Below are 24288 nucleotides of genomic sequence, written 5' to 3'. Positions count from 1 at the left end.
TAGGAGAGAGGAGGGGGTCTCCACCCACAAGAGAAAGTCTATTTAAGCCCGTGGGAGACCCCTCCATTTTGTCTTCAGCTGGCTAAAGAGAGAGCCTCTCCATCCCCAAGGATACCTGAAAGAAACTGGAACAAAGGACAGTAACTAAAGGGGGTGTGAGTGATTGCTGGACCCAGACTAGAAGGAGGTTAGTTTGTAAAAGGAAGCTTACTGGAATTCCTCTAAGGGTGAGGTTTTTATCTGTATTCAGTTTTCTTACTGTATTAGACATAGACTTGCGTGTTCTATGTTATTTTGTTTGGTAATTTATTTTGTTCTGTCTGCTATTACTTGGAACCACTTAAATCCTACTTTCTACATTTAATAAAATCACTTTTTACGTATTAATTAACCCAGAGGATGTATTACTGCCTGGGGGCGGGGAGCAAATAGCTGTGCATACCTCTCTATCAGTGTTATAGAGGGTGAAAAATTTATGAGTTTATCCTGTATAAGCTTTATACAGGGTAAAACGGATTTATTTGGGGTTTGGACCCCATTGGGAGTTGGGCATCTGAACGTTAAAGACAGGAACACTTCTTAAGCTACTTTCAGTTTAAGCCTACAGCTGTTAGATGATGTGGTTCAGACCTGAGTCTGGGTTTGCAGCAGGCTAGTGGATCTGGCTCAAACCAGACCGGTCACTGAAGTCACAAGCTGGGAGGGCAGGGAAAGCAGGGGCAGAAGTAGTCTTGGCACATGAGTTGGCAGCCCCAAGGGGGTTTCTGTGATCCAACCCATCGCAATAGTCTATAAGAAGAATATTAATATAATTAAATTTTATATGTAAACATCCAAAGCACGCAGATTCTACCACAGGACAATCAAGTATAGAGCCCTTTTGTGACAAGAATTATAGTTCATTGGGTGGTTTGTTACACATAGATTACAATATTGTAGTTTGCAATAGTGCTATACATTTTTACTCAGTCAAATAGCATTATCAATGGAAAGATTTTCCTACTGTCACTATTAGTCATAACTTGCATGTAGTCCATTTATTTCTGTCCCCATACTGGATTTGTGCCTTTATTGGTCAATACTGACCATTATAGTAGGAACCTAGCACAGTCTTCAATGATAACCAGTGCCTTATTTGGCCTTAACTAAGATTTTCTTTCCTTTTAAGTATTCATTTTTATATGGCTTTACTTTTACTTTTAACATTCCCTTACACTTTTGTATGTTTAGTTTCCTCTTTTTTAATTATGGTATACTGGCAGCAACATCATTTTGCAATCATCTTGACATTTGTAATGTCAACTCTGCAAACTTGTGTTAACCTCATTTTGCCGTCATCTTAATGTATTAAACTCTATATAGACCTGCACAGAAATAATTTAGCATTCATCCTGGCATGTGCAGTAATGTCTCATTAGACTTGAACTAACAGAATTTTCTCATCGTAATTTGCCATCAAAATAACCAGGTCCTCACAGATTTAATGTGATAATCTCTTGCCACTGTAACTAACGCTTTCAAAAATTGTCTTCCGGAGGGAGTTTAAGAGAAGACAATGTAATTAAAAGAGAGGTCCTCAAACAATCGAGTACTCAAAGTGGTTTCAATTGCATATCTTAAATAATAATTAATCATGCCACTATGCAGCACTTATATATATTCCCTTTTTCCATAGATCTCAAAACATTGTACAAAAGTGGGTAAGCATTATTATTTTCAAGATGGGAGAACAAAGACCAGGGTTCACATGGTGGGTCATTGCCAGTATTTGGAACAGAATCTGCATCTCCTGATTCCTAATGCGTTACTCTACCTATTGGACTGCTCTGCCTCCATACAATTAACTGTGTTCAAGATGGATGGACATGTACCATATGTTAACCTGTCAATCATTCATATTTGAGATAGAGTGGAATAAAGTGAAGAGTGAAGGGGTCTCAATCCGGATTGGGCATCTGCAACACTACCATAATTTAATAATAATCACACAATACCACGAAAGCTTATGCTCTAATAAATTTGTTAGTCTCTAAGGTGCCACAAGTACTCCTTTTCTTTTTGCGAATACAGGCTCAATCTCCCTAAAGACAGATAGCTGGATTTAAGTTGACACCACCAGCTAGGACACTTAACATGCAAACTGACCCTGGATGAGAACTGAATTTAAGGGGCATAAACTCACAGCTTAGGTGATGTTACTAATAATGGGACAAATCTGCCCCTGTTTCAGAGATCATAATGCATCCCCCACTGAAGGAACTGATGTGGGTTTGCCTGTGGAGATAGGATTTGGGGAAATTCTGTCTGTTGTAGTGCAGCGGGGTTTTGGGGGGTAGGCCAGAGGACCCATAACTGCCTGGATCCTTGGGTTCTGTGGCTTATTTGAGGAGTGTGCAAAGGGCACACACACACCTGTTTGAATAAATAGACTGACCCAGCTGAAGAAGCTGCACAGCCTCTCTGTAGCCTGGGAAGGAGGAGGGGCAGGTAGGGAAATATTTTTCTGTGTCTTCCCAGTGCCTAGCCCCGCAGCTGAGGCTGTCAAGGTGCTGACATAAGGATTTGGCCTCAATTTTTTTTTCCACTGCATGAAGCACAGACCAAATTGGGGTACTGGAAATATAAAAATCAGCGCTTTGTGCCAATATTGCAATTTCTACAGTGTATTCCCTTTTTTAATATAAAAATATACAGGTTTGGAAAACTAAGTAAACATATAGTTCTGCTTTTGTGGTTCCATGTTCGGAATGGTTTTGTTAATCTTGTAATAAAATGAAAAGACCCCTTATTTACTTCTGCTGTGATAATGATATGGAAGAACTGTTCTTCTCCTATTGCTAAAAGACACTAAGTCTGTCAGAACAAGAGATGAAAAATAGAAAGAATATTAGCAACCTAATATAACAACCAAAGAAAGTGAGAGCTCCATATTAGTGCTTCAAAGAGTCACATCCCAGTTTTCCTCTTTTCACATTGGTGCCATGTTCCTACAACTCTAAACACCTCTTCTCACACAGATTGATACATTAGATTTACAAATACTGACAAGAACACAGAAAGAGCTTATTTACGAGCCTGAGAGTTGAATGGCGCAACAGACTTGGATTCCCAATATTTTTCATTCATCTCTGACAACTTTTTAATATAGATTGAATAGTTTTCTGAAGTTACTTTACTTAAATCACTAGTCTGAATGATGTGATTTTTTATTTGGATATTATAGTAAAGTACAATGTCTGGGAAGATCACGGCTCTGTGCTGATTACTTCTACACTGTTGGTACTACATAGAATATTGTTTCTTTATTTGGGGACCTGTCCTGTTATAGAAATTATTCCATCTGATGCAATGATATTTTTCCATTCAAAAACTTATTTTTCCACCAAAGTACAACGTCATGATTAAAAAAAAAAAAAGCCTGCATTTCAAAGCAGCCCAGAGGCTCAGTGTCTGAAAGGGAAATCATAATTAAAGTAATTGCTTTCCAGGAAGTTAGATTTAGGGTTGGTCTACACTACCACTTAAGTCGATGTAACTTACATCACTCGGGTTGTGAAAATGACACCCCCTGCATTGGCGTAAGTTCCATCCACTTAAAGCGCTGTTCACACCATGCTATGTCAGCAGGAGAGCATCTCCCACGGACGTAGCTTCCACCTCTCCCGGAGGTGGAGTAATTATGCCAATTGGAGAATGCTATGCCATCGGCATAGCATGTCTTCACCAGCTTCACTACAGCGGTGCAGCTGGGCCAATGTAGCTCGCTAGTGTAGACATGCCCTTAGTTGCTGGTAAAGGCATGTTATCAAGTGAAAACTTTTTTAACATTTTAAAGGAGAGGTTTTGCATAAAAAAGCAATTCCTGGATTTACGGCTCTAGTTTCCCCAACCTTCTTCCCTGTCAAATCCTCAAATTGCTGCTGCTGTAAGGCTGCCACTGGTGCTCTGCTTCAGCTTATTTTCAGCATCAGTTCATGACTTTTGGTTCCTGTGAGTTGCAAATTAATCCTTTGGCATCTGTTTACATGTCCTATACATCCAGGCTCTTCTGGGCATTTATGTAGCTATCAGAGCAGAATATTCCAGTTGGTGTAAAGGTTGGATGTGTCTTAGTTTTGAAAACAAAGTTTCTTAAGGATTTATTATCTTCTTTGTCTATGTGTAACTTTAAATAGATAATCCAGAAATGTATTAATATTTTGTATTCATCAAAACTTAAGACTCCAGTCTTCCACTTAAACTAAATTAAACAATAAAATATCTATTGCATTTTTTCCAGAATAGATTCTAAAAAATAAACTCTGAACAAAAGCAGAAAATGACCAGGTTCGTTTGAATGAATTTACAATGTAATTCATGACCCATTAATACTGTTGTCTGAGTTACAGTCCATATAATTTCCTGTTTGTGCCCTTTATGGGTCATTTTTTGGTTTTGTATAACAGCAGACTGAGTGGCATTTGGCTTTTTTTTTTATGCATAGGAAGGTTAAATGCAAGCTCTGAGAATTCTTTAAGAAACAAATAGTTTCTACATAAAACCACAATTTCTGCTCAAATTGATACAATCACAATTTTAAACACTTTTTAGGAGACTCTAAAGTTCCCAAAATATAAATTGAAAATGAGATTAGACACAGATAAACCAGAATCTCTAATAATTCCCCAAATAGGGAAGAAAATTATGTAACCTACAAAACCTTCCAATCTCTGTGTGTTTATTGCTGAAACAAAATCTATTCTACAGGGCATATATTGCAGAGGAATGGAGAGCAGGACTGTATCCACTGTACTGTACTGCTGTGGATGTTACTTGGAAAGCTGTTAGACATCATTTAAATCCATTACACTTGCCATCCTAGAAGCAGAGCCTTATATGTAGAGTTCATAGGCTGTCCTATTATGGGAAACCAACTTGTTTTGAGGGAAGCATAGCTATTTGCTTCTGCGCAGGTCCTGGAATTTGAAACATCTCGGGGGCCTCCACAGAACTTTGGCATTAGTTATTATGTCGGCTCACTGGAAGTCAGGATCGCTTATTTTCCCCCCTACAGGCTCCAGATCTTAGAAGCGGTTATTTTTACACCAAAACTAAAGAGTATACTGAAGAGGGGTTTTTTTTAAAGTTGTTGTGGCTTCTTGGGACATAATCATCATTATCCAGACACAAGCAAAACTCTGCAAAAGTTATTGGAGCAGTAAAGTTGAAACATACTTTGCCAAGAAATTTTTTTTTGTTGTTTTGCCTTGAGATTTCTTTTCTGCTCACATGCTTTGGTATGAGGAAATGGAAGACTGTTGTAAGTATGAACAGACTGAAATATTTTTTCAATATAGTCACTTTGACGTAATCTGATAATGCTGCGCAGCGTGCTAACAGCATGCATTTTTCAATGTTTACTTTCCAAATATGAAAAAGCAGAGTAATGGAAAAAAAGGAGTAGTCTTGTATGTTTAACTTTTTTGTAAAAAATAAAAAAATACAAACCTTTTATATTTAAAGAAGTATTCCATGAATTCAATACCGCTCTCATGGAAATAAAAATAAATACATTTCTTTCCAGAGTTTCACTACTTAATACAATTTTTTGAAGGAAACAGACCAGTATCAGAAAAAAAGAAGCTTTTTCATTATTGTTTTAATAATCTGGCACCACATCAAAGAACTAATCAGTTGCTTTGAACTTTAATGGCATAAACTGTTTCACTGCCCTAAATTAACATATACAGTGTGAGATCTCCTCTCATTATTATTAAAGTAGCTGGTCACAACTAAATGAGAGGGGTGGAGGTGCCAGCTTTACTCAAAGTGAGCAGCCACTGAACTCTGTTCTGCTTTTTTCTAGTAGAAGCAGAGAACCAGCACATTTTCTGTTAGGTGTGTTTATTCATTTAAAGGCTGTCCTTTCACTTGAACAAAAAGAGGAAATTTAAAACTCAATTCAATTTTTGACATTTATGACAAGTGAGGGGTTTTTTGTGCGTTGCTTTTGTTGAAGGTTAAGTCTGGTTCTGCTTCTTGTGCAATAAATAACATTCTTGGCTTTAAATAGATAGCTATATCTTTTGAGACACTTGGACAAGGATAGATCCAGTATTACATCTAGTGCTGTAGGGAAAATCCTTCATTGGCAGGTGCTGGACCGGATTATAAGGTCCTGAGGAGAGAAACTTTGTCTCTTCTATTTATGTGTAAAGCAGCTAAATGTATTCAGGGAACTCTATCAGAAATAAAATAATAATGACCTTCATCAACATTTGTACATCAGATATGGGGCAGATTGCTCCTCCATGAAACAACATATAGAATGGTATTCGTGGGAAGGGGCATCTCTGTTGGGAGCCCCTTGTGGAGTTCACCCCCAATTATCCCATCAAGGTGGCAGGGCTGCATGGGACAGCTGTGTGGAAGAGATAATACAACTCCACACACTGTTATTTTTTCTGTCTAAGCTCTGTCGGGGAGGAACAGGGACAATGTATATCCCCCGTATCCCATGCACTTTCCTCCCCAGGCTGCTGAGTTTCTGTCAGCTCCACAATATGGACCTCCTGCTTAGCAGGAGATGGAGATTTGTGTGGATGGTCTGCCCTCTGTGGATGTGGGGGTACAATTTCACCCCAAGAATGCACTAAATGAACGAGACACAAATCTGGAGATTGTGCCACTTTCGAGAAAATATGAATAAGAGATTGGAGGTTTTTTATCAGGTGGAGCGTTCATGTCAGAAGCCATTTAAAAAGTCATGTGCTTACTTGTGCCACATAGCTACCCAGGTATCTCCTCTTCTAAGTACAAGGATAAACTGGTAGCCTCAGATATGCTGCTGTGTGATATCTGCTGAGAACCAGAGTCTCTGTGGTCCTGTCACTTTGTATTTGCCCCTTTAACAGGGCTAGACTTTTTTCTTAACTTTGACTTCTTTTTAGGTTTTTGTTGAGGCCCTTTTATTGTTATATTCAAGTAAAAAGAAAAGACGTCCACAGTACATTACAGTTGTTACAAAGTGTGTCCAACATAATATTCCTAAATTTGTTATGCTCTTCCATTGCACTGAACAGATCATTCATCTCTTTGAATCCCTTCACTGGAGTCCTCTCTCTTTATACACCAGGTAGCAAGCTTTTTGTCCTCACTCTCAGTGCTGTAACAAACTTGCACATAGCTTTGCTCTCTTCTTTCTATTTTCCCTCTTTCCGTTCTCTTTTTAAAGAGCTCCTCCCTTATCACATCTTTCTTACTCTTCTTTTTTTCTCCTCTTTCCATTTGGAGCTCTCTCTCCCTTCTCCTGCACCAGATGGCTTCTGTCTTCCTCCTGAGATCCCTCCTTTAGACACTCTTCTTTGAAATCTTTCCAGAGTGACCTTTGCAAAGTCTCCCGTATTCCTTCCACACCTTGAGCTTGTTACTGTCACCTTGGGTATTCTTTGTCTGATTGTTTTGTCTGTGTTTGAACTATATTGAAACCTCCTTGGGACAGGGACTGTCTCTCCTTATACATCTGAACAGTGTTAAGCACTCTGTCAGTGATCTATAAATAATAAAAAGTGATGGAGAAAATCAGGTATAATAGACTTAATTTTTTTAAAAAATAAGCGTAGATTACTTTAACCTTCATTTCATCTCTCAGGGACATTAATATCAATCACTATATACCTTTCTATACCAGAACAAGCCCAATTCTTTTCTCAGTTATACACATGCAATCACATTGAAAGCAGTGGGGCCAGATTTTGCCTACAGTTACATCCATGAAACTTTCTTCGCTTCATGGATTTGGACAAGTATAACTGAACATAATCTAATATTATACTGAATTCTCAGTACAATATTTGATCTTTTACGTGTGTCATAAGAAGCAAATCCTGCCCTTACCTTTATGATCACAAGGAGCTACCCTTGCAGAGGAATTAGTGTACAAAAGGGGATTTGGTGTGGTAGGCGGCAGGTCAGAGAAGGGTATATTGGGCTTGAGGAAAGAACAGAGGATCCTCTCTCTCTTGCTCTCTCTCTCTCTCTCTCTCTCTCACTCACTCACTCCTCTGCCCATTCTCCTCATGCACACAGCTGTACAGGCACTCCACAGCCTGTGGGGAAGGATGCCTCCCCACTTGTCCTGTACATCTGCCCATCCCCTGAGCCAGAAACTCAGGTTTTGGGCCAGGCTCAGGATTTTGCCCTAAATGATCAAAATAGGTGTTTTTACAATGTTACAATAATAGTCCACGACTCTTAAGATGCCCCGGTTTCTATGTAATTTGGAGAAGGGTAGGGGTTGCTCTAATTTATAACAGGCTGTGATTCCTTAAGGATCATTAGCCAGGTGAGGATTACTGTAGGTGAGTGGAGCTCAGGCAGCACAAAAGGGAATGAAACTGACGGGGCTGAGAATTTGGCCCATTATTTTTGGTTAAAGGTATGATTACATTATTGACAGTCAAATATGTAAGATTATTTCATGAGGTAGAATTGTAAAGGTACAATATTTATGAAGGAGATTAACCCCAGACCAACAGCATTAGTATCAAGAGTGAAATCATTTGAGATTCAGAATTATCCAAAGCGAATCCACATTTATAAATGGTTGTCACTGGGAGCAGGATTAGGTTCATACATTTGTTATCAATGATTACCAGATAAACAAACTCAGCTTGAATTCTACCAATAAATGGATTGCAAACCAAGGATCTGTGATTTGAAAAGGTTGACTTGTTGGGTTTTTTTACAGTGCTTTTTCAATTAAACGGCACCCCAAAGCCTAATAATCATTTAGAAGGATAACCACTGTGCTGTGTTGTAGTTAACCACTGAAAAAGATTTCTCAGTAAATTTAGCATAACTTCATATCATCACAGCGTTATTAAGAAGACTCTACTTGTGGTAATGCTGTATCAATGTTAGAGTAAGCAGAACAGCACCAAGAATTTTAAGCAGCCTTACCTTAGTGAAGAGTGTGCTTAGTGGAGAGGAAAAATAAAAGGTTAGCAGACTGTGGTGTTTAATAACTGCTTGCCAGCTGGGCTATACTAGAGAACATATTCATTAACCTTTGAGGAAAAACACATGGAACAGAGGAGATGGGAAATACTTATGGCTTTCATTCTGTCTTCAAGTATTAGTTTCAAGTCCTTTTAAAGCCCAGTGTTCCAAGATACTTGCCACATTTGTAACAAATAAAATTCTTAACCACATATTTGGAAGGAAAGAGCTGGTGTTGAAGGAGGAGTTAATCATAATCTCTCTTGCTTTGATAGAAGACCCATTTTAATATATTGAATAGCTTTTAGAGCATTATGATTACAAAATTTGGGATCTTTTTCTGATTATTTGCTACAGAAGTAGTAAGTCTCTCTTCAGCTCATATATATTACTTGTGTCCAGCCAGTTCTGCTTGAGGGAAGAACAGATTATTTCAAACAGTGATGCAAGATGCTACATAGGTCTATCTATTGTTGTAGGAAAAAAGGGGATATTATTTGAGAAACAGTATATGTTTCTGTATCCTGTAATGCAAATGCACAAGAAGACCGAATTAAGGTTGGACATGCAAGCTTAATTTTGATTGCTTAACTGAACATTTTTTAGTTTTTGCTCCTAAAGTGTCTCATCTTCAGCTGATGTAATCAGCATAATTTCTTTGACAGCAGAGGATATGGCCATATAACTTTCATGGCAGAACATGTTACAAAAAATATGCAACCTCAACAGTCTTACTGTAAGAGGTTGGGGGCGGGGGGGGGGGAAGAGGGCGTTAAGAGGGATTGTGTTAGTTTGTGCTTGATTTTAATTTAAAAAAAAATCAAAATGGGAATAAAGATAAAAAATAACTCCATGCTTATATATTTCAAAGCTCTGCTGTACATAAACAGGGTCTACATTGTTTTTGATACATGAAGTCTTGCCCACCCTGCTTTTGTTGAAAGGCTGTATGGATGACGGGAGAACTACTAGGACAATGAACTACATGAAACTAAAGGATTGCAGTACTGTATGAGTGACATGAGAAGGCAATTCAAAACTTTGTATGTTTGTTTTAGCTGTTTGACTCCAAGTTCTGACAAACAATTGGGAGAAAAGATCTCTTTATCAATAAGTAAAACACTGTACTCTTCCAGCTGAGAGATGAGAAAGATCTCATTCCAATCCTCTAGCCCTCCAATAATCATCTACTAAAAAAGCAAAGATATATTCCTAATATAAAAACCTAAAAAGAAGGGGGGAGGGGGGAAAGAGGAGAGAAAAAGAAAAGAAAACCTTTGCCTTCAATAAGCAGAGATGTTATGTCCCCCTATCCCTGAGATTGGTTTGTCATTCTTTTGTTTACTAAATGTAAAAAATATTATTATTATTTCTGGGGGGGAAACAGTGACTGATTTCACATTTGACCTTGAATACACAGAAAACCACTGAGGTGCCTCAGTGTCTGGTTGCATAGTCATGTGCCAAATTCTAAGATAGTTGTTTTGGTGTGTGTTTGTTTGGGAGTTTAAAGACATTATCCATGTAAGAGACTCTTCAACTTTCAGACAGTTTAGGGAATTGAAAGAATTTAAGGGTTATTGGAATTTTGACATTTCAGCCTTTTATTCTGAAAGATACTTTGATTAAAATGTTGGAGATCTCAGTTAATGGAGGCGTTGCTGCTATTTCAGATATACAGAGTATGCAGTTTGAAGGAAAGCCAAATCACAATGAGAAGGAATAATGATGACCTTGGCTTATTTTTTACTCAGTACATTCAGGTTTTGATTGGATTCTGAACAAGGCAACAGTTTTCTTTCCCAGAAAGCACTGCTGTAATCCTTGGAGGCTTGTGTTCTGTTATCAAAGCAGCTGGTTCAGGAGCATTTTCTTGTGAAGGTCGTGGGCTGCTGTGTGGGAAAAAAAAAGATTTCCTTATTGGACCCAACCAAGTACCATCCTTTTATGAGAAAATTTCTGCACTGAGACATATTACCCTTTTGAACCGGCTAGCATGCTACTGATGATATATAGAAAAGCTTTGCAGAAAGCTACAGGATTCTTCCCTCCATACACACACTTCAATATTTCTCTTGATTGTGTTTGTTATCTCTTTCAATAGAAAAAAAAGATTTATTTTCAAATGGTCCTCATTGAATTTTCCTTTGTAAACAAAGTTCATTTCTGAAAGGTGGGGACGGGGGAGAATGGGAACAAAGAAATTAAGTCTCTGATTCTGTTTTTAACAAAGACAATATTAGAGTTATGTATTGGAATGCTTTCTGTTTTATAGCCTAATTATTGAAGACTCTTAAGGAAACCTGTAAATAAGCTGATTTTAAAAAGTCAGGTAAAATTCTCTGCTGGTATAAATGGGCGAATCTCCATTTAGGTAAATAGACCCAGAAGTAGAATAGGAGAAGTGTTTCAGGTCAGGAGGCAAGTGTATTGGCAAAGCTGTGGGGAGAAGCCTGTGCAACCCTTGTTGACATATTGCAACACTGTTAAACCTTCCAAATTAACTAAGACATTAGGAACACAAAATTAACTACTAGATTTAAAAAAAATCAGTTTTCCTGAGTTACCATGCAGTGGTATCTGGAATACCACAGTTATTCCTTTAGTTGGAATGGAAAGTACTGTAATATGGCAAATACTTCTCTGTAGTAACAGTGGGTAAACATTGAGCTTTTTATAGCCTGGACACCTATACAATCTCTCAGTAATATTCTTCAAAATATATTTTACTCCTAGAACTGTGTGAAATGCTGAGAATAAAATCTACTCTGTTTCCAGTTTCATTAAGGACGTAAATCTCAGCCCATGGTCACAAGAAGGTTCATCCATATTTTGACCACAGATTCAAACTCCTTCATAGTCATGTGGCCTTCCTAACAACTCAAAACCTTCCCCAGAATCTGAGTCTACATCTTACCTGTTATGTCTTCTGTAGAGGTTCTGAAAGCCTTTTATCTAATTTTCCATTCAGCTGAAAAGCCTGTTTCACACAATAAGCCCTTTAGAGGATGAGAAAGTAGGTTTGCACTTACCCTACCAAGGTTTCCATTTATCGCATGAAGAACAATCTTTTTGTGAGCACATGTACCGTCTGTCCCTAAAGTTGAACAGCACTAAGGGAGGGAAAGATTAATCAATTTAAAAGTGAAGCAGGGTCCTCCTTTACTCCAGAAAGACTGATTTGAGAGTAAACCAACTAGCATTCTCATGGCACAGATGGACAGACTGGTTGAAAACCTCTAGGACTGCAGAATATGTCAACAGGTAAGGCGCTCTTATGATTGAGTAATCAAATGGGTAAATTTGATGCTGTCAAATTTACCTGGGGGTTGTTTAGAACTGGTCTATTAAACATATTCAGCAAAAGAGGAGCTCAGAGGGTGCAAACCTTCTTTGAATTGAAACTACTGCAATGAGTTCCCCAAAGCCTTGTGAACTCATACATTTAAAGTGTGCATAGCCATATTAATTCCACTTCCCATTTTGTATGTTTCCTTTGTGGCAACAGTTCTACAGCCAGACCATTCTCTCTGTTTTCTGATGGGTTTAGGCCAAGTTTGTTAGCAACCCCAAACACTATTAATGTGTTATATTGGATCTAGAAAAGAGCAACATTGATTTGTCATTCATTCTGACAGCATTTTATCCTCATTTTTATTCTCAAACTATGGTTTCCTTCCTCATTAAGTGCTGTTAAGCTATGGTTCCTATGCGTGAGAGGTCAAAATAGCTACATACTTCAGTGCTAGTTTTAATTTTGGACCAAGAGTGCAAGAACACATCCTTTTACAGTAGACTGTAGAGGAAAAATAATTTCTGAACCATTTTGCAAGAGTGATTCCCTCCCAGACCCCACATGAATAACAGGTAAAAATTGGAAGGTATAAGGGACAATGGAATTAAATTTAACATTGTGAAATGTTATGGCATGAATATTAGGAACTATTACTTATAGTGAAACACATTAGACAGTGTTTTAATGGAAAAGTCCTATAAACCTTGCAGAACTTTACTGTAAATGTTTTGGATCATATATTAATTTCATACAAAGTGACATTCCTACAATAGAATTCTATAGAATTGTTCAAGACGCCTACAGTAAGGATATCAATTTGAATTAAACTATGATGTTCTTCAGTTATTTCTGCTACAGTTCAATGCAATACTATTAGTTTAATACCTATCAAATCCTACAAGACTTTCATATAAGGGGAGACTAGTCCTCCAGGTGTAGTAGTAGTAACCCCTCTTGCCTGATTGATTTAAAGCTGAAGTGGAGGATTTAGGCTAAGTAAGGAACATTCATGCACTGGCAGAGAGATGAGCTAGATGTTCTAATAGATTTTTCCATCACTAATTTCTGATGCTCTGAAGAGCGATGCTTTGCTATTTTAAACAGGAAGTACCGTTAGTCCTTGGACTTGCAACACAATTGGTTCCTGAAAATTGCGTCGTAAGTCAAAACGTCGTAACTCAGAACTGCAATAGACTTCGTGACAGGACTGAGTGTCATAAAGTCGAAATCCATTGTCGTAAGTTGAATCAGGGTGTCCATTCCAAAATGTCGTGAAGTCGAGGACTGCCTGTACCCTTATATTTAGTTCAGTGATTTATCTCTCTCTGTCTCTCTGCTGCTGCTGTTAAGAAATTACTGACTGAAAACATGCTATGTCCTAAAAAGGCTTTAATAAGCATTAACCTTTTAGGATCCTCAAGACGAATATAGTGATCTTTAGGATTCTAAATCAAGGGACAGGAGCGGAGTTAACTCAGCACTGAAGATGTGTGAATAAGGGATGCTTGGTTTTCTCACAATTGCAAAAAAATAGAAAAAAATAGTTTTGGATAGAACGAGACACTATTGTGACAAAATTGAAATGTTTGGATCACTTTTAAAGGTTTTTGATTTTAAAGTAAAATTAAAGGAAATTTCAAAATGAAAAGTCATTCTGAAGGAAAAAATTGAAACATTTAATTTTTTTAAATTATTTTGGATTTTTATTTTTTATGCAATTCAGTAAAACCAGCTCAAATTCACAAAACATTTGAGTGATGCCAAAACAGCATTTTTTGCCAGAATGAAGTTTCAGCCAAAAAACATAACCCAGTTGTACTCAGCACCTGTCTACCCCAGCCCTTCCCATGGACACCATTGTTACCTGTCTCCCTTCTCTTCAGCCCTCTTTTTGCCTTATTGCTCTGTCTTTTAGATAGGCCCCTCCCTTCTCCAAACAGGGCTGCTTACTCTCCACATTATCGCAGGGCTTCAGCATGGAGCCATTTCAATTAGACTGCCACTGCTGCTGCATTGAATCAATTGCCTCCTGCTGGCTTTGCTGTGATGTAGGAAAATGAAAAGTAAAACAGAATTGATAAGGAGGACCCAGCCTTTCCTACACTGGCCACATATCTTTCTTTACCTGTTAGCCACCTACTCCCACCCCAGATAACTGGTCTGGCCTGAAGGTGCAAAATATCTTAAGACTATCCAGTCTCCTAAGAGTTAATGTTAGGTAGTTCTCTCAGCCAGAGTTTGTGTTCAATGGGCAGTAGAGATTTCTGGCCCCAGGTTGGGAGTTCCCAGCGTTGTTCTGGCTGACTCAAAATGCTTGCAGGGACTGCATGCCAGAGAAGAATCTGTTACAGCCCATTAAAAGGTGAAATTTGTGCTCTTGTCTGCAGTAGTTCTGCTCTGTTGGCCAGAGTGGAAGTGGGAGGTGGGAACACATCTCTACTCCCTTTGAGATGTCTCATGTGGCTCTTGGTTGTGAGAGATGAGGTATTAATTCAGAAACAGAGCCAAATGGCTTTCAAATACTTTAGCTATATTATTTTTGATCTCATAACTACTGGCCCAGCTGTAAATATGAAAGAAAAATAAAATTTTCTATGCTTTTTATGGGTTCATTACAAATTAATAAACAAACTGAAAATCAGTTGAACTGCTCTCTGAGGCTAACTGTTTTAAATTTTTACTGAACTAAGAATTAGACTGTACAAGGATCAAATCAAGGTTACAATTGGAATTAAGTTAGTAAATCATTGAATAAACAATAATATTGAATTGTGTCACTAGATAATCATGTTATCAAATAGATACATCCAATAATGAAATCATGAGATTAATGTTGCACATACAGTTCATACAAATACTAACCCCAGGAAAGTAAGGCAGTGGTCATTTTATCTCTCAGCCTTTGAAGAGGTGTTTATACTCCTCCAAAGTTCCATGTACCTAGTGACTACACAGTTGGATCCCTTCCCTGTCTAATTTCTCTACTTTTGATATAGACAAGTCAGCAATTTTTGCTTCCTCTCTATAGAGTAGAATGGTTCCACTGACATTTTTTATAACCTAGGGGGACACAATGTGATTTAAGGTGGGATTCTCTTAGAAGTTGGGTTAGGAAATGATTAATGGTGCCTTTCTAATATAAATTTATACACACATAGAGTCATTGAAATACTCACATGTGCTCTCTCATTCACACCTCATAAAACGTTGTGGAGAAGTAATAATTGGAGGTGAATGTCCCCACACAGTAACAAAAACGAGAAAAAGGTTGCTTCGGGGACAGAGAGGGGAAAAAAGTTCACTCTTCAGCTTGCATATTCAGAGTCAGATGGGTGCGAGAGTCAGGACTGGAGTTCAGGGGGGCAGGTGGTGATGTCTCTGATGGGTACCTCATGCCAGTAGCTCTCTCTGGGCATTTGGCTGGTCAGACTCTCCTTTTTCCATAGGACCAACACTGGAAAGTAGCAGTCTCAGCTTTTCTTGGTTTAGTGGTAGCCCAAGGAGAAGACATCATCTTCCTCATTTACCTTAACATTTCAGGTTGTGATTCTAGCTTGTTCTATCTCTGGCACCTCCTTAATGGTCTTCCAAGCAAATCAGGGCATCACTTGTCTTGGACTCCAGTAGCATGGTGCAGTCCTTGTCAAGATTGGACAAGCTTAACCCTTGGTCAGTTTGAAAAGTCCGTTTCAATTGGAAGTAATTTTACAATATCTGACATTACAACTGCAAGCAGTGTGTGTTCCAAAAAATATACCAAAAAAACATCGGATAAACAGGAAATGACTCTACAGAAGTAGTCTCAGCTCCTTCCTTTGGGGTAACAGTTGGAGGGAAGAAGTGGCTCCCACTTTGTTAGGCCTTGGCATGTTCCTCGATGTGACATATAGCCCAAAGAATTATCATTTTTTCTCACCTATATGTACTGCTCACACATCCTTTCACCATTTCTTAAAATACACTTAGAGGCCTCTTTACAACTCTCTATTGACCATTTACTAATAAGGAATTGGAAAACCAGCTATTTGGGCTTAAGTGGGTCAAGGGTTGCCTTGCTCTCAGCAATAAGGGATAGAGACAAAGCTGCCTTAGGTCATGTTACTATAATTCCCATTTAAGCTAAAGAAAATTAAAGTTTATATCAGGCCCCATTCACATGGGTGTATGCTCATCACATGTTGCATAACACCCTCGGTTTTTGAATGGCATAAACATTAAAACCGTGGCTCCCTCCATATGTGCTCCTTCAGAGCTAGCCCCAAAGCAAGACATGGGATGTGTGCATGTTTTGAATGCTCTACGCTTTTAAAAATCACATTCTTTGGAAACCCTATCTAGGCCTATCTAATGAAATTAACATTTAGTCTAAATATTACTTATAGGTTAAAATCAATTCATTATTTCAAGCTGTTGTGAAAAGTAAGGTGCACTAAAGCTAGTACAGTATCAGTAAATATAGTTTGGCATTGCTTAAAAGATACAAGTAACCAAGCTATTTTGGGTGCTATTAGTAAATTGATTTCTCTGAAATCTGTAGTTTTTTCAAGAAATATGGATATTATATCAGAGTTAGAGGCAACTAAATCTTAATAATATAAAAATAATAATATAAAAATGTATGGTTTCAGAGTAGCAGCCGTGTTAGTCTGTATTCGCAAAAAGAAAAGGAGTACTTGTGGCACCTTAGAGACTAACACATTTATTAGAGCATAAGCTTTCGTGAGCTACAGCTCACTTCATCGGATGCATTTCGATGAAGTGAGCTGTAGCTCACGAAAGCTTATGCTCTAATAAATTTGTTAGTCTCTAAGGTGCCACAAGTACTCCTTTTCTTTTTATAAAAATGTATGTAACCCTTGAAAGACCTTGAATTTAATATTTGTATGAACATGTTGTGCTTTCTGTTCTGTTTGGAATAAAAAAGGATGAGATTAAAAGATAGTACCAAACAGAAACATTCCCAAAATGGTCTCGTATTTTTCTACATTGCAACTAAAACTGATGTTATTGTCCAATACAGAGATGACACCTTACTTATATAGCAGAAATACATTTGACTTTGTTGTCCTAATTCTTCATATGCTGGTAAATCCTGTTTGTTAGATCCTAATATTGGATTTGATTTGGTTTGTCTGTGATATTTTCTTTATCTTTTCTTACATAAAATAATTTCAGAAAATTTCCTGTTCTGATTCTTATAAAGAAGAAAGCAGAAAAGCAGCAAATGCAATAGGTATAATAGCTCTTTCAACTGTATAATTATTTTCCTTCCTGCCAAAATTTCCCTGCACCAAATAACTTTATTACTTTAACTTTTAACCACCCATGCATTTATAAAGCTCAGCAAAGAAGCAATTAGCTGCTTTTGGAAGTAATAAATTGGATATTCTGCAAATGTATTAATCTACAGTATATTAAATTCATATTCATAAATGATCTGGAAAAGGGAGTGAACAATGAGGTGGCAAAATTTGCAGACGATTTTAAAATTATTCAAGATAGCTAAGTCCAAAGCTGACTGCAAAGAATTACAAAGGGTTCTCACTAAACTGTGTGACTGGGCAACAAAATGGAAGATGAAATTCAGTGTTGATAATTGCAAAGTAATTCACGTTGGAAAAAATAATCCTAATTATTCATACAATATGATGGGGTCTAAATTAACTGTAACCACTCAAGAAAGAGATCATGGAGTCATTGTGGATAGTTCTCTGAAAACATCTACTCAATGCGCAGTGGCAGTCAAAAAAGCTAACAGAATTTTAGGAACAGTGCTTAATTTGTAATGAAAGATGTGTCAGGGCTCAAGCAATTTTTTATATTCATAACTGATGCAGCAAGCCCAGATATGCCAGGGCTATGAACTGCCAAGCCAAGAGGTGCTGGAGCTCAGCCTCGGCACAAATTAAGCACTGGTTAGGAACCATTAGGAAAGGGATACATAATAAGACAGAAAATATGATAATGCCACCATATAAATCCATGGTACAGCCACGTCTTGAATACTGCATGCAGTGCTTTTCACCATGTCTCAGAAAGGATATATTAGAATTGGAAAAGATGCAGAGAAGGGTAACAAAAATTATTAGTATCAGAGCAGTAGCCGTGTTAGTCTGTCTCCATAAAAACATCAAGGAGTCCGGTGGCACCTTAAAGACTAACAGATTTATTTGGGCATAAGCTTTCGTGGGTAAAAAACCCACTTCTTCAAATACATGGAGTGAAAATTACAGATACAGGCATAAATATATCTTGGCAATTGTATAGAGTTGTGTAGAGTACATCTTTGTAGCCTCTTCCCTCCACCCCTTCTATCCCTTCCCATATCCACAGCTCCACTATACACTCTTCTGTTCTTTTTGCCATTCCTGGAACTTATTTCCATGAGGTCTGGATTTACACATTCGTTGTGGGGCCAGGACTGGGGAAAAAACATGAGCTATGGCAGCTCCTGGGAAGCCACAGTTTTTAACTTTTTACAACTATCCTGTTAAAATTTCATTCTCATGCAGAAACAGCACAGCAGTCTGGCAGTTGTTTGAGGCTTCTTCTTGATACGCAGGCAATAGGTCACTTTTGTTTTTGCCTGAAGTAATGATTTGAGTTGGATTGTAGCTACAGATGAATATCCTGTCAAATTCCCAGAAGCTTTTTCTGACTGTGAGCTGAGTAAAAGTTCTGATGAGTGGGCATTTTTGAGATTCCCCTGTTCCTTGCTTTTAGAATGCTATTGATAAAGCCATATTGATTTCTGAATCACTATTGTCTACAGCATGTGCTGTTGAAGAAAAAGTCTGAAACAAACACATATGCATCATCAGTTTGCTCATCTTGTTTGTTGTAGGATTCATGGATCTGTGAGTTGTTTGAATGTTATATGTAAATTGCCAAATGTAGTTCTGGTGGTGCTTAAAAAGGGGAAAATCCTGACTCCAAAGAGTCCAATAATGGACACTAACTTTGTATTACTACTCCTAGTAATAAATATATAAAAATTAATAGCTAGGTAAAGTAGCAACAGAATAAGGATCAGAGGCAATGTATGAGATGTATGAAGGTAGGTCATGAAGAAGAAAGCTGATTATATTTGGATGGGTCATTGTGATTTTTCACTCTAACTTCCTCCTAACTCTGTACCCAAATATCAGGGACATTTCAAGATTTGAATAATAAGATACATGGTAAGCCAAATCTTAATTAACCAAAATGGCTGTGGTTCACACTCCTTCCCAAAAAGGTAATTTCCAGGCCACTCATTGTATTTGTTATGAACTTGCTTATATATCACTAGCTAATATGTGCTGTATATGATGCATTAAATACATAATTAAATACAATTAGGCCCTTACAATTTTACATGAGGTAAGTTCACCAACTCACCTCCTTACAAGACGGCAACCTATAGCTGAAGTACAATACCATATTGTTAGAAAAGAGAATGCTGTTGTACTCGCTCAGAGACTCAGCTGAGAAAGAAGGCTAGAGAGTGGTAAGAGTCAGTGTTAATGAAGGGTTTTAAAGTATGGCAATGACAGATTTTAGCGAATTTGGGGAGGTATCAGAGGAAAACAGTTATTTACAACAACAGGAATGCGGAAAGCTAGGGTAAAGGCAAAGGGATAAGTGAGGGAAGGGGATGAAAAGGAAATGAATGGTTATTAAATTAGTGAAACTTGCCCAACTACATAAATTAGTGAGCTAGAAATAGTCTTTAAGAGTGACAATGAGGAAAAAAATTGTTTGGATATTGTATTACTATATAAGTTAAATGCATTCATAATTCTCCCAGCTAGAAGAATAAATGATACATATGTATAAATTGTTATTATTATTAACTATATATTATGACAAATGAAGATACAATCTGGGGGAAATTGCATATTCTAGTACTGTACATTTTAATTATGCTGACATTTAAAATGTAATTGTAGATTAACTATGTGCCTGCTTCTCCCCATTGTGGATCAGGTTGAAGGAGAGTACCCCATTTGCAGTGACCAGCACATGAGCTGGCATCGGAGGTATTGTAATTTGCTGTTGTTACAGATTTGCGTGTGTTGGTATTTCAGAGGATGCAGCTAGAAGAAGCTCCCAGCCAAGAAAAGTAGCAGCAGATAAAGGCCTAATCTCCTACCTCAAATATTCTCCTCCATGATGCCATTTCCTCTCACATTGCAAGTTGGCTGGCATGTGGGTTTGTAGTTCAGAAGCAGGGCCGAAGAAACACACAAACTCAGCATATTCATAAGGAATGAGCACACACAGAATATCTGCCTCCCTGTGAGAGGCTCACATGCCTGACTCCCTTCCTCACCTCTAGGTGCAGGTTCTCCTGTGGTGAAAAACAGCCAGAATCACATAGCATATTATAGCTACGTGAAGCATATGAGTTAGATACTGAAAGAAAATCAAATAAAAAATATTTTGAAAAAAAATTGACTGATATTACAAAAATAGATTACTATGAGATCATTGTCACCGAAGAAAACCAAAAGCCTTTCCTATATTATTCCTTTCTCAAGGAGCGGGAATGCATTGATGATCCTGGTCTTTGCTTACAAATTCAGCATTAATATTCATTCTTTCTTTCTGGTCCTACATATTATACCTGGGGTCAGTAGAGCTCTGTGTAAGACAAAGCATTTTTTCTGTGTGTATAAAGAGCATGTGTGATGGTTTGGTGGGTTTAACAACTTTATTGGCAAGAGTTTGAGCTGGCCACATTATGCATAGTGATGGATTGAATCCAAAGAACAACAATAACTTAAATCCAATACAGCATCCTTAACCTGTCTGAAGTTATGAACAAGTAGAACTCAATTGTCTTAGTGTATATGCTCACAAAGGCATGAAAAGAAGAATAAGACACTCTCCCTCCGTTTGCACCCTGCATTGTCTACTCTAATTCTGGATTAGGAGTACAGGAGTCAGCTGACACTGTGTGCCTGCTTCTCCCCATTGTGGATCAGGTTGAAGGAGAGTACCCCTATGTGCAGTGACCAGCACATGAGCTGGCATGGGAGGTATTGTAATTTGTTGTTGTTACAGATTTGTGTAAATTAGTACCCCCAAAGGCTCCCACAGTGAGGGGAAATGAGGGGCGCAACTGGCGGTCTCAGATGCACAATTCCTTTCCTGAATTGCTCCTGGAGCTACACTTTTGCTCCATAAACAGGGTTTGGATCAAAGTCACTATCTACCCATAGCCATGAAGTAATGAAGCTAATATCAATGCTGAAATGTGAATCAGGTACTCAGTCTAACAAAGCATCAAATATGCAAAACAAGCAAGATTTTTTTCAGCCAAGAAAGGTTGTCTTTTTTCATGTTAGACATACTCATAAGAGTACTCTGAGTGCAAGTTCTGCTACTCGCTGTATAGATGAAAATGCCACTTCTACTTTGTCCAATAATCTTTTCCTGTGTAGGAACTCACTGAGGTTTGGTATCCATCTCACTTTAATAATGACTCTCAGTTAATTTTAAGGTTTCCCCATTCAATAGTAAAACATTGATTTTTGCTGTCTCAATGACAAGTTTTCCACTTCAGTGGCAGACTACAACATATAACAAAATGCTGACATTCACTTTGACTAAATTGGTCTTCAGCATTGGTTCTCCACTTGTAAGGTAACTCCCTTCTCTTCATGTGCCAATATATATTTATACCTGTTTCTGTCATTTTCACTCCATGCATCTGAAGAAGTCGGGTTTTTACCCACAAAAATTTATGCCCAAATAAATCTGTTAGTCTTTAAGGTGCCGCCGGACTCTTCGTTTTTTCTGTGGATACAGACAAACACAGCTATCCATTTGATAACAAAAAGCTGGGAAGGTAAGAATAGGGATAGTGCTTAATACATCAGTGAAGGGCCTTAATAGCAACTATCCTACTCTTTATGGTGTATGCATCACTTTGTCCCTCTCTTGACGCTTTCTTTGTAACCGAGTTATTATTGAACTAGCAATGTGGGCTGCTGCTGCTTATATAGAATCCCTCTTTTCTTTGTTTAGATAGCCTTCCAATCATGGTTAAGAACTGATACCGCAGTTACATTACCAGGCTTGACCCTGTCCCACCAGCAAAAAACGCTAAACCCTTTTACTGTCTCATCATCATCAACATGTTCCCATTATGCTTCTGGCATTTAGGGCAGCAATGAAGCTCTTCCACTCCTGTCTGTTTCTGGCAAGTCTTTCAGTGGTTCCCCAGCTGTGCCTCAGGTTTTTCAGGTTTTACTGTCTAGGAGGATCTTATTCCTCCACTCTGGAAAAAAATATTCTGAACCTTTAGTCATCAACTAACAAAAAAGACTTAATGTATGTTTCATTTTACCCAGTATCTGTATTATCACCCCTTGTTCTTTGTCAATGGATATTGTTGTATTGTATTTGTTGTATTGTCAATGGATATTGTAGTACTTTACTGTTTATCTCTTAGAAACATAGGTTCTCATGCTTTATAACCAAAAAAAATGCTCCCTGTGATAGTGAGGGAAAGCCCGACTGCTGCTCATCCTATTCCTCCCATCCAGACATTGCACTATTTTTGAGTTGTGAGTCAATTTTATTTCCCAGTAAATCCTCCTCCCCAAATCTTTCTCCTATATTTATTTAATCTGATCCCAGTCCCTATAAGCCCCCTGTCTCTTTTCCAGAGGCAATCTTAATTTCTCTTGATTCCTTGCCAATCATTCTTGACGCTTTCCTTTTATACTGAAGAAGTTGCTCTGTCACTTCCTCTGACATGGCTAGCACCATATCACACCTCTTCCTGGTGCAAAAGTTGCATAAAACTGCTTGGGAAACAGGGTCTCAGAAAAGATGGGTGGTCTGATGGGCATCATGGCCTAAAGAGAGGCCTGGGAAACAGCAACTCCTGGATTCAAATGCAAGTTTTCACAACAAGTTGCTGTGGCATTAAACAAATCACTTAACCTCTCTGCCTCAGTTTCTTGTTTTGTACGATAGCTGTTGAGGATAAATATATAATGATTGGAAAATACTTTGCAGATGATAATTATACTTATAATTGATATTTATATTTAGAAATCGCTGTAGAAAGGCAGGCAGAAAGTGTTACAGTTGTACTGGATGAGAAACAGTTCTTATACAAATAAAAGTGATAAAGGAAAATGTCATATGTGCCATTTTTTTCCTACTAGTACTGTTCACATCCTCCACTGACCAAAAATAGTCTTTTAATTATGTTAGAATGAACAAAGCAGTAACTTTTCTATATAATAATGTGATGTGGGAAGTTCAGAAATTCACTCCTACATTTATATTTAATGTAAGACTTATTTCATAATATTTTAACATTTAATGTAATATTAATGAATTTTTAAAATCTTTTCCCTGAAATTATACAATAAAACTTGACTAATTGCTTCCACTGCTGTAAATTCCTAATTTATACATTCCCCAAAGTGACGAAAAAGTTCCCTTTACTTAAAGATTTATTTTTACTGCAGTAGTAGCTTCTGGAACATATTTGTCATTATTCTATGAATGAGCTACATACTTACAGAGGGGTGGTCTGGTGGTTAAGGCATAAGCCTGGGCCTCGAGAGACCGCTGGTCAGTTCCAAATCTGACACAGACTCCCTTTGTGACTTTGAGCAAGTCAGGCTTACATTTAAGAATGTGCATAACTCTCTCCAGGAGTGGGGTCTTACGTCTCTCTGTGTTTCAGTTCCCCATCTGTAAAATGAGAAAAGTGGTACTTCCTTACCTCAAAGAGGCACTGTGAGGCTAAATCAATTCATGTTTATGATGTGCTCAGATACTATAGTGATAGAGGCCATATAAGTACAAGTGAGTAGATAAGGAGATACATTAACTATTTTATAAAGAGTTTGTGTAGTAAGTCTTCTGTAAAGTGATAGGCATCTAGTTTCTTTTGTTTTTCAGACTCTGTGTGCGGAAGATTTTTTTTATATATTATTGGGAAACGTATGTATTTATAAGGAGTCAGGTCATTTTATTCAATGCTATATGAATAGCTAATTACA

The 24288-nt window shown here is 37.8% G+C and overlaps 1 protein-coding gene across 9 annotated transcripts in view; it reads left to right on the top strand.

Moving 5' to 3' along the window:
* Window positions 1-24288, top strand: part of DMD (dystrophin) — a 1935994-nt gene that overhangs the window by 71354 nt on the left and 1840352 nt on the right. The window contains exon 1 of one of the 9 annotated variants that reach the window (XM_043505374.1): window positions 4866-5299. The exons of the other annotated variants lie outside the window; for them this stretch is intronic. Coding sequence (XP_043361309.1) covers window positions 5269-5299 — 31 coding nt within the window. The 5' untranslated portion in view covers window positions 4866-5268. Of the gene's footprint in view, window positions 1-4865; window positions 5300-24288 lie in introns of those variants that run through there. 9 annotated transcript variants of the gene reach the window in all.

The sequence above is a fragment of the Dermochelys coriacea genome, chromosome 1, assembly GCF_009764565.3.
Source record: "Dermochelys coriacea isolate rDerCor1 chromosome 1, rDerCor1.pri.v4, whole genome shotgun sequence".
Taxonomy (NCBI): Eukaryota; Metazoa; Chordata; order Testudines; family Dermochelyidae; genus Dermochelys; species Dermochelys coriacea.
Note: the sequence above shows the minus strand (reverse complement) of the source record. Positions and strands in the feature narration are given on the sequence as shown.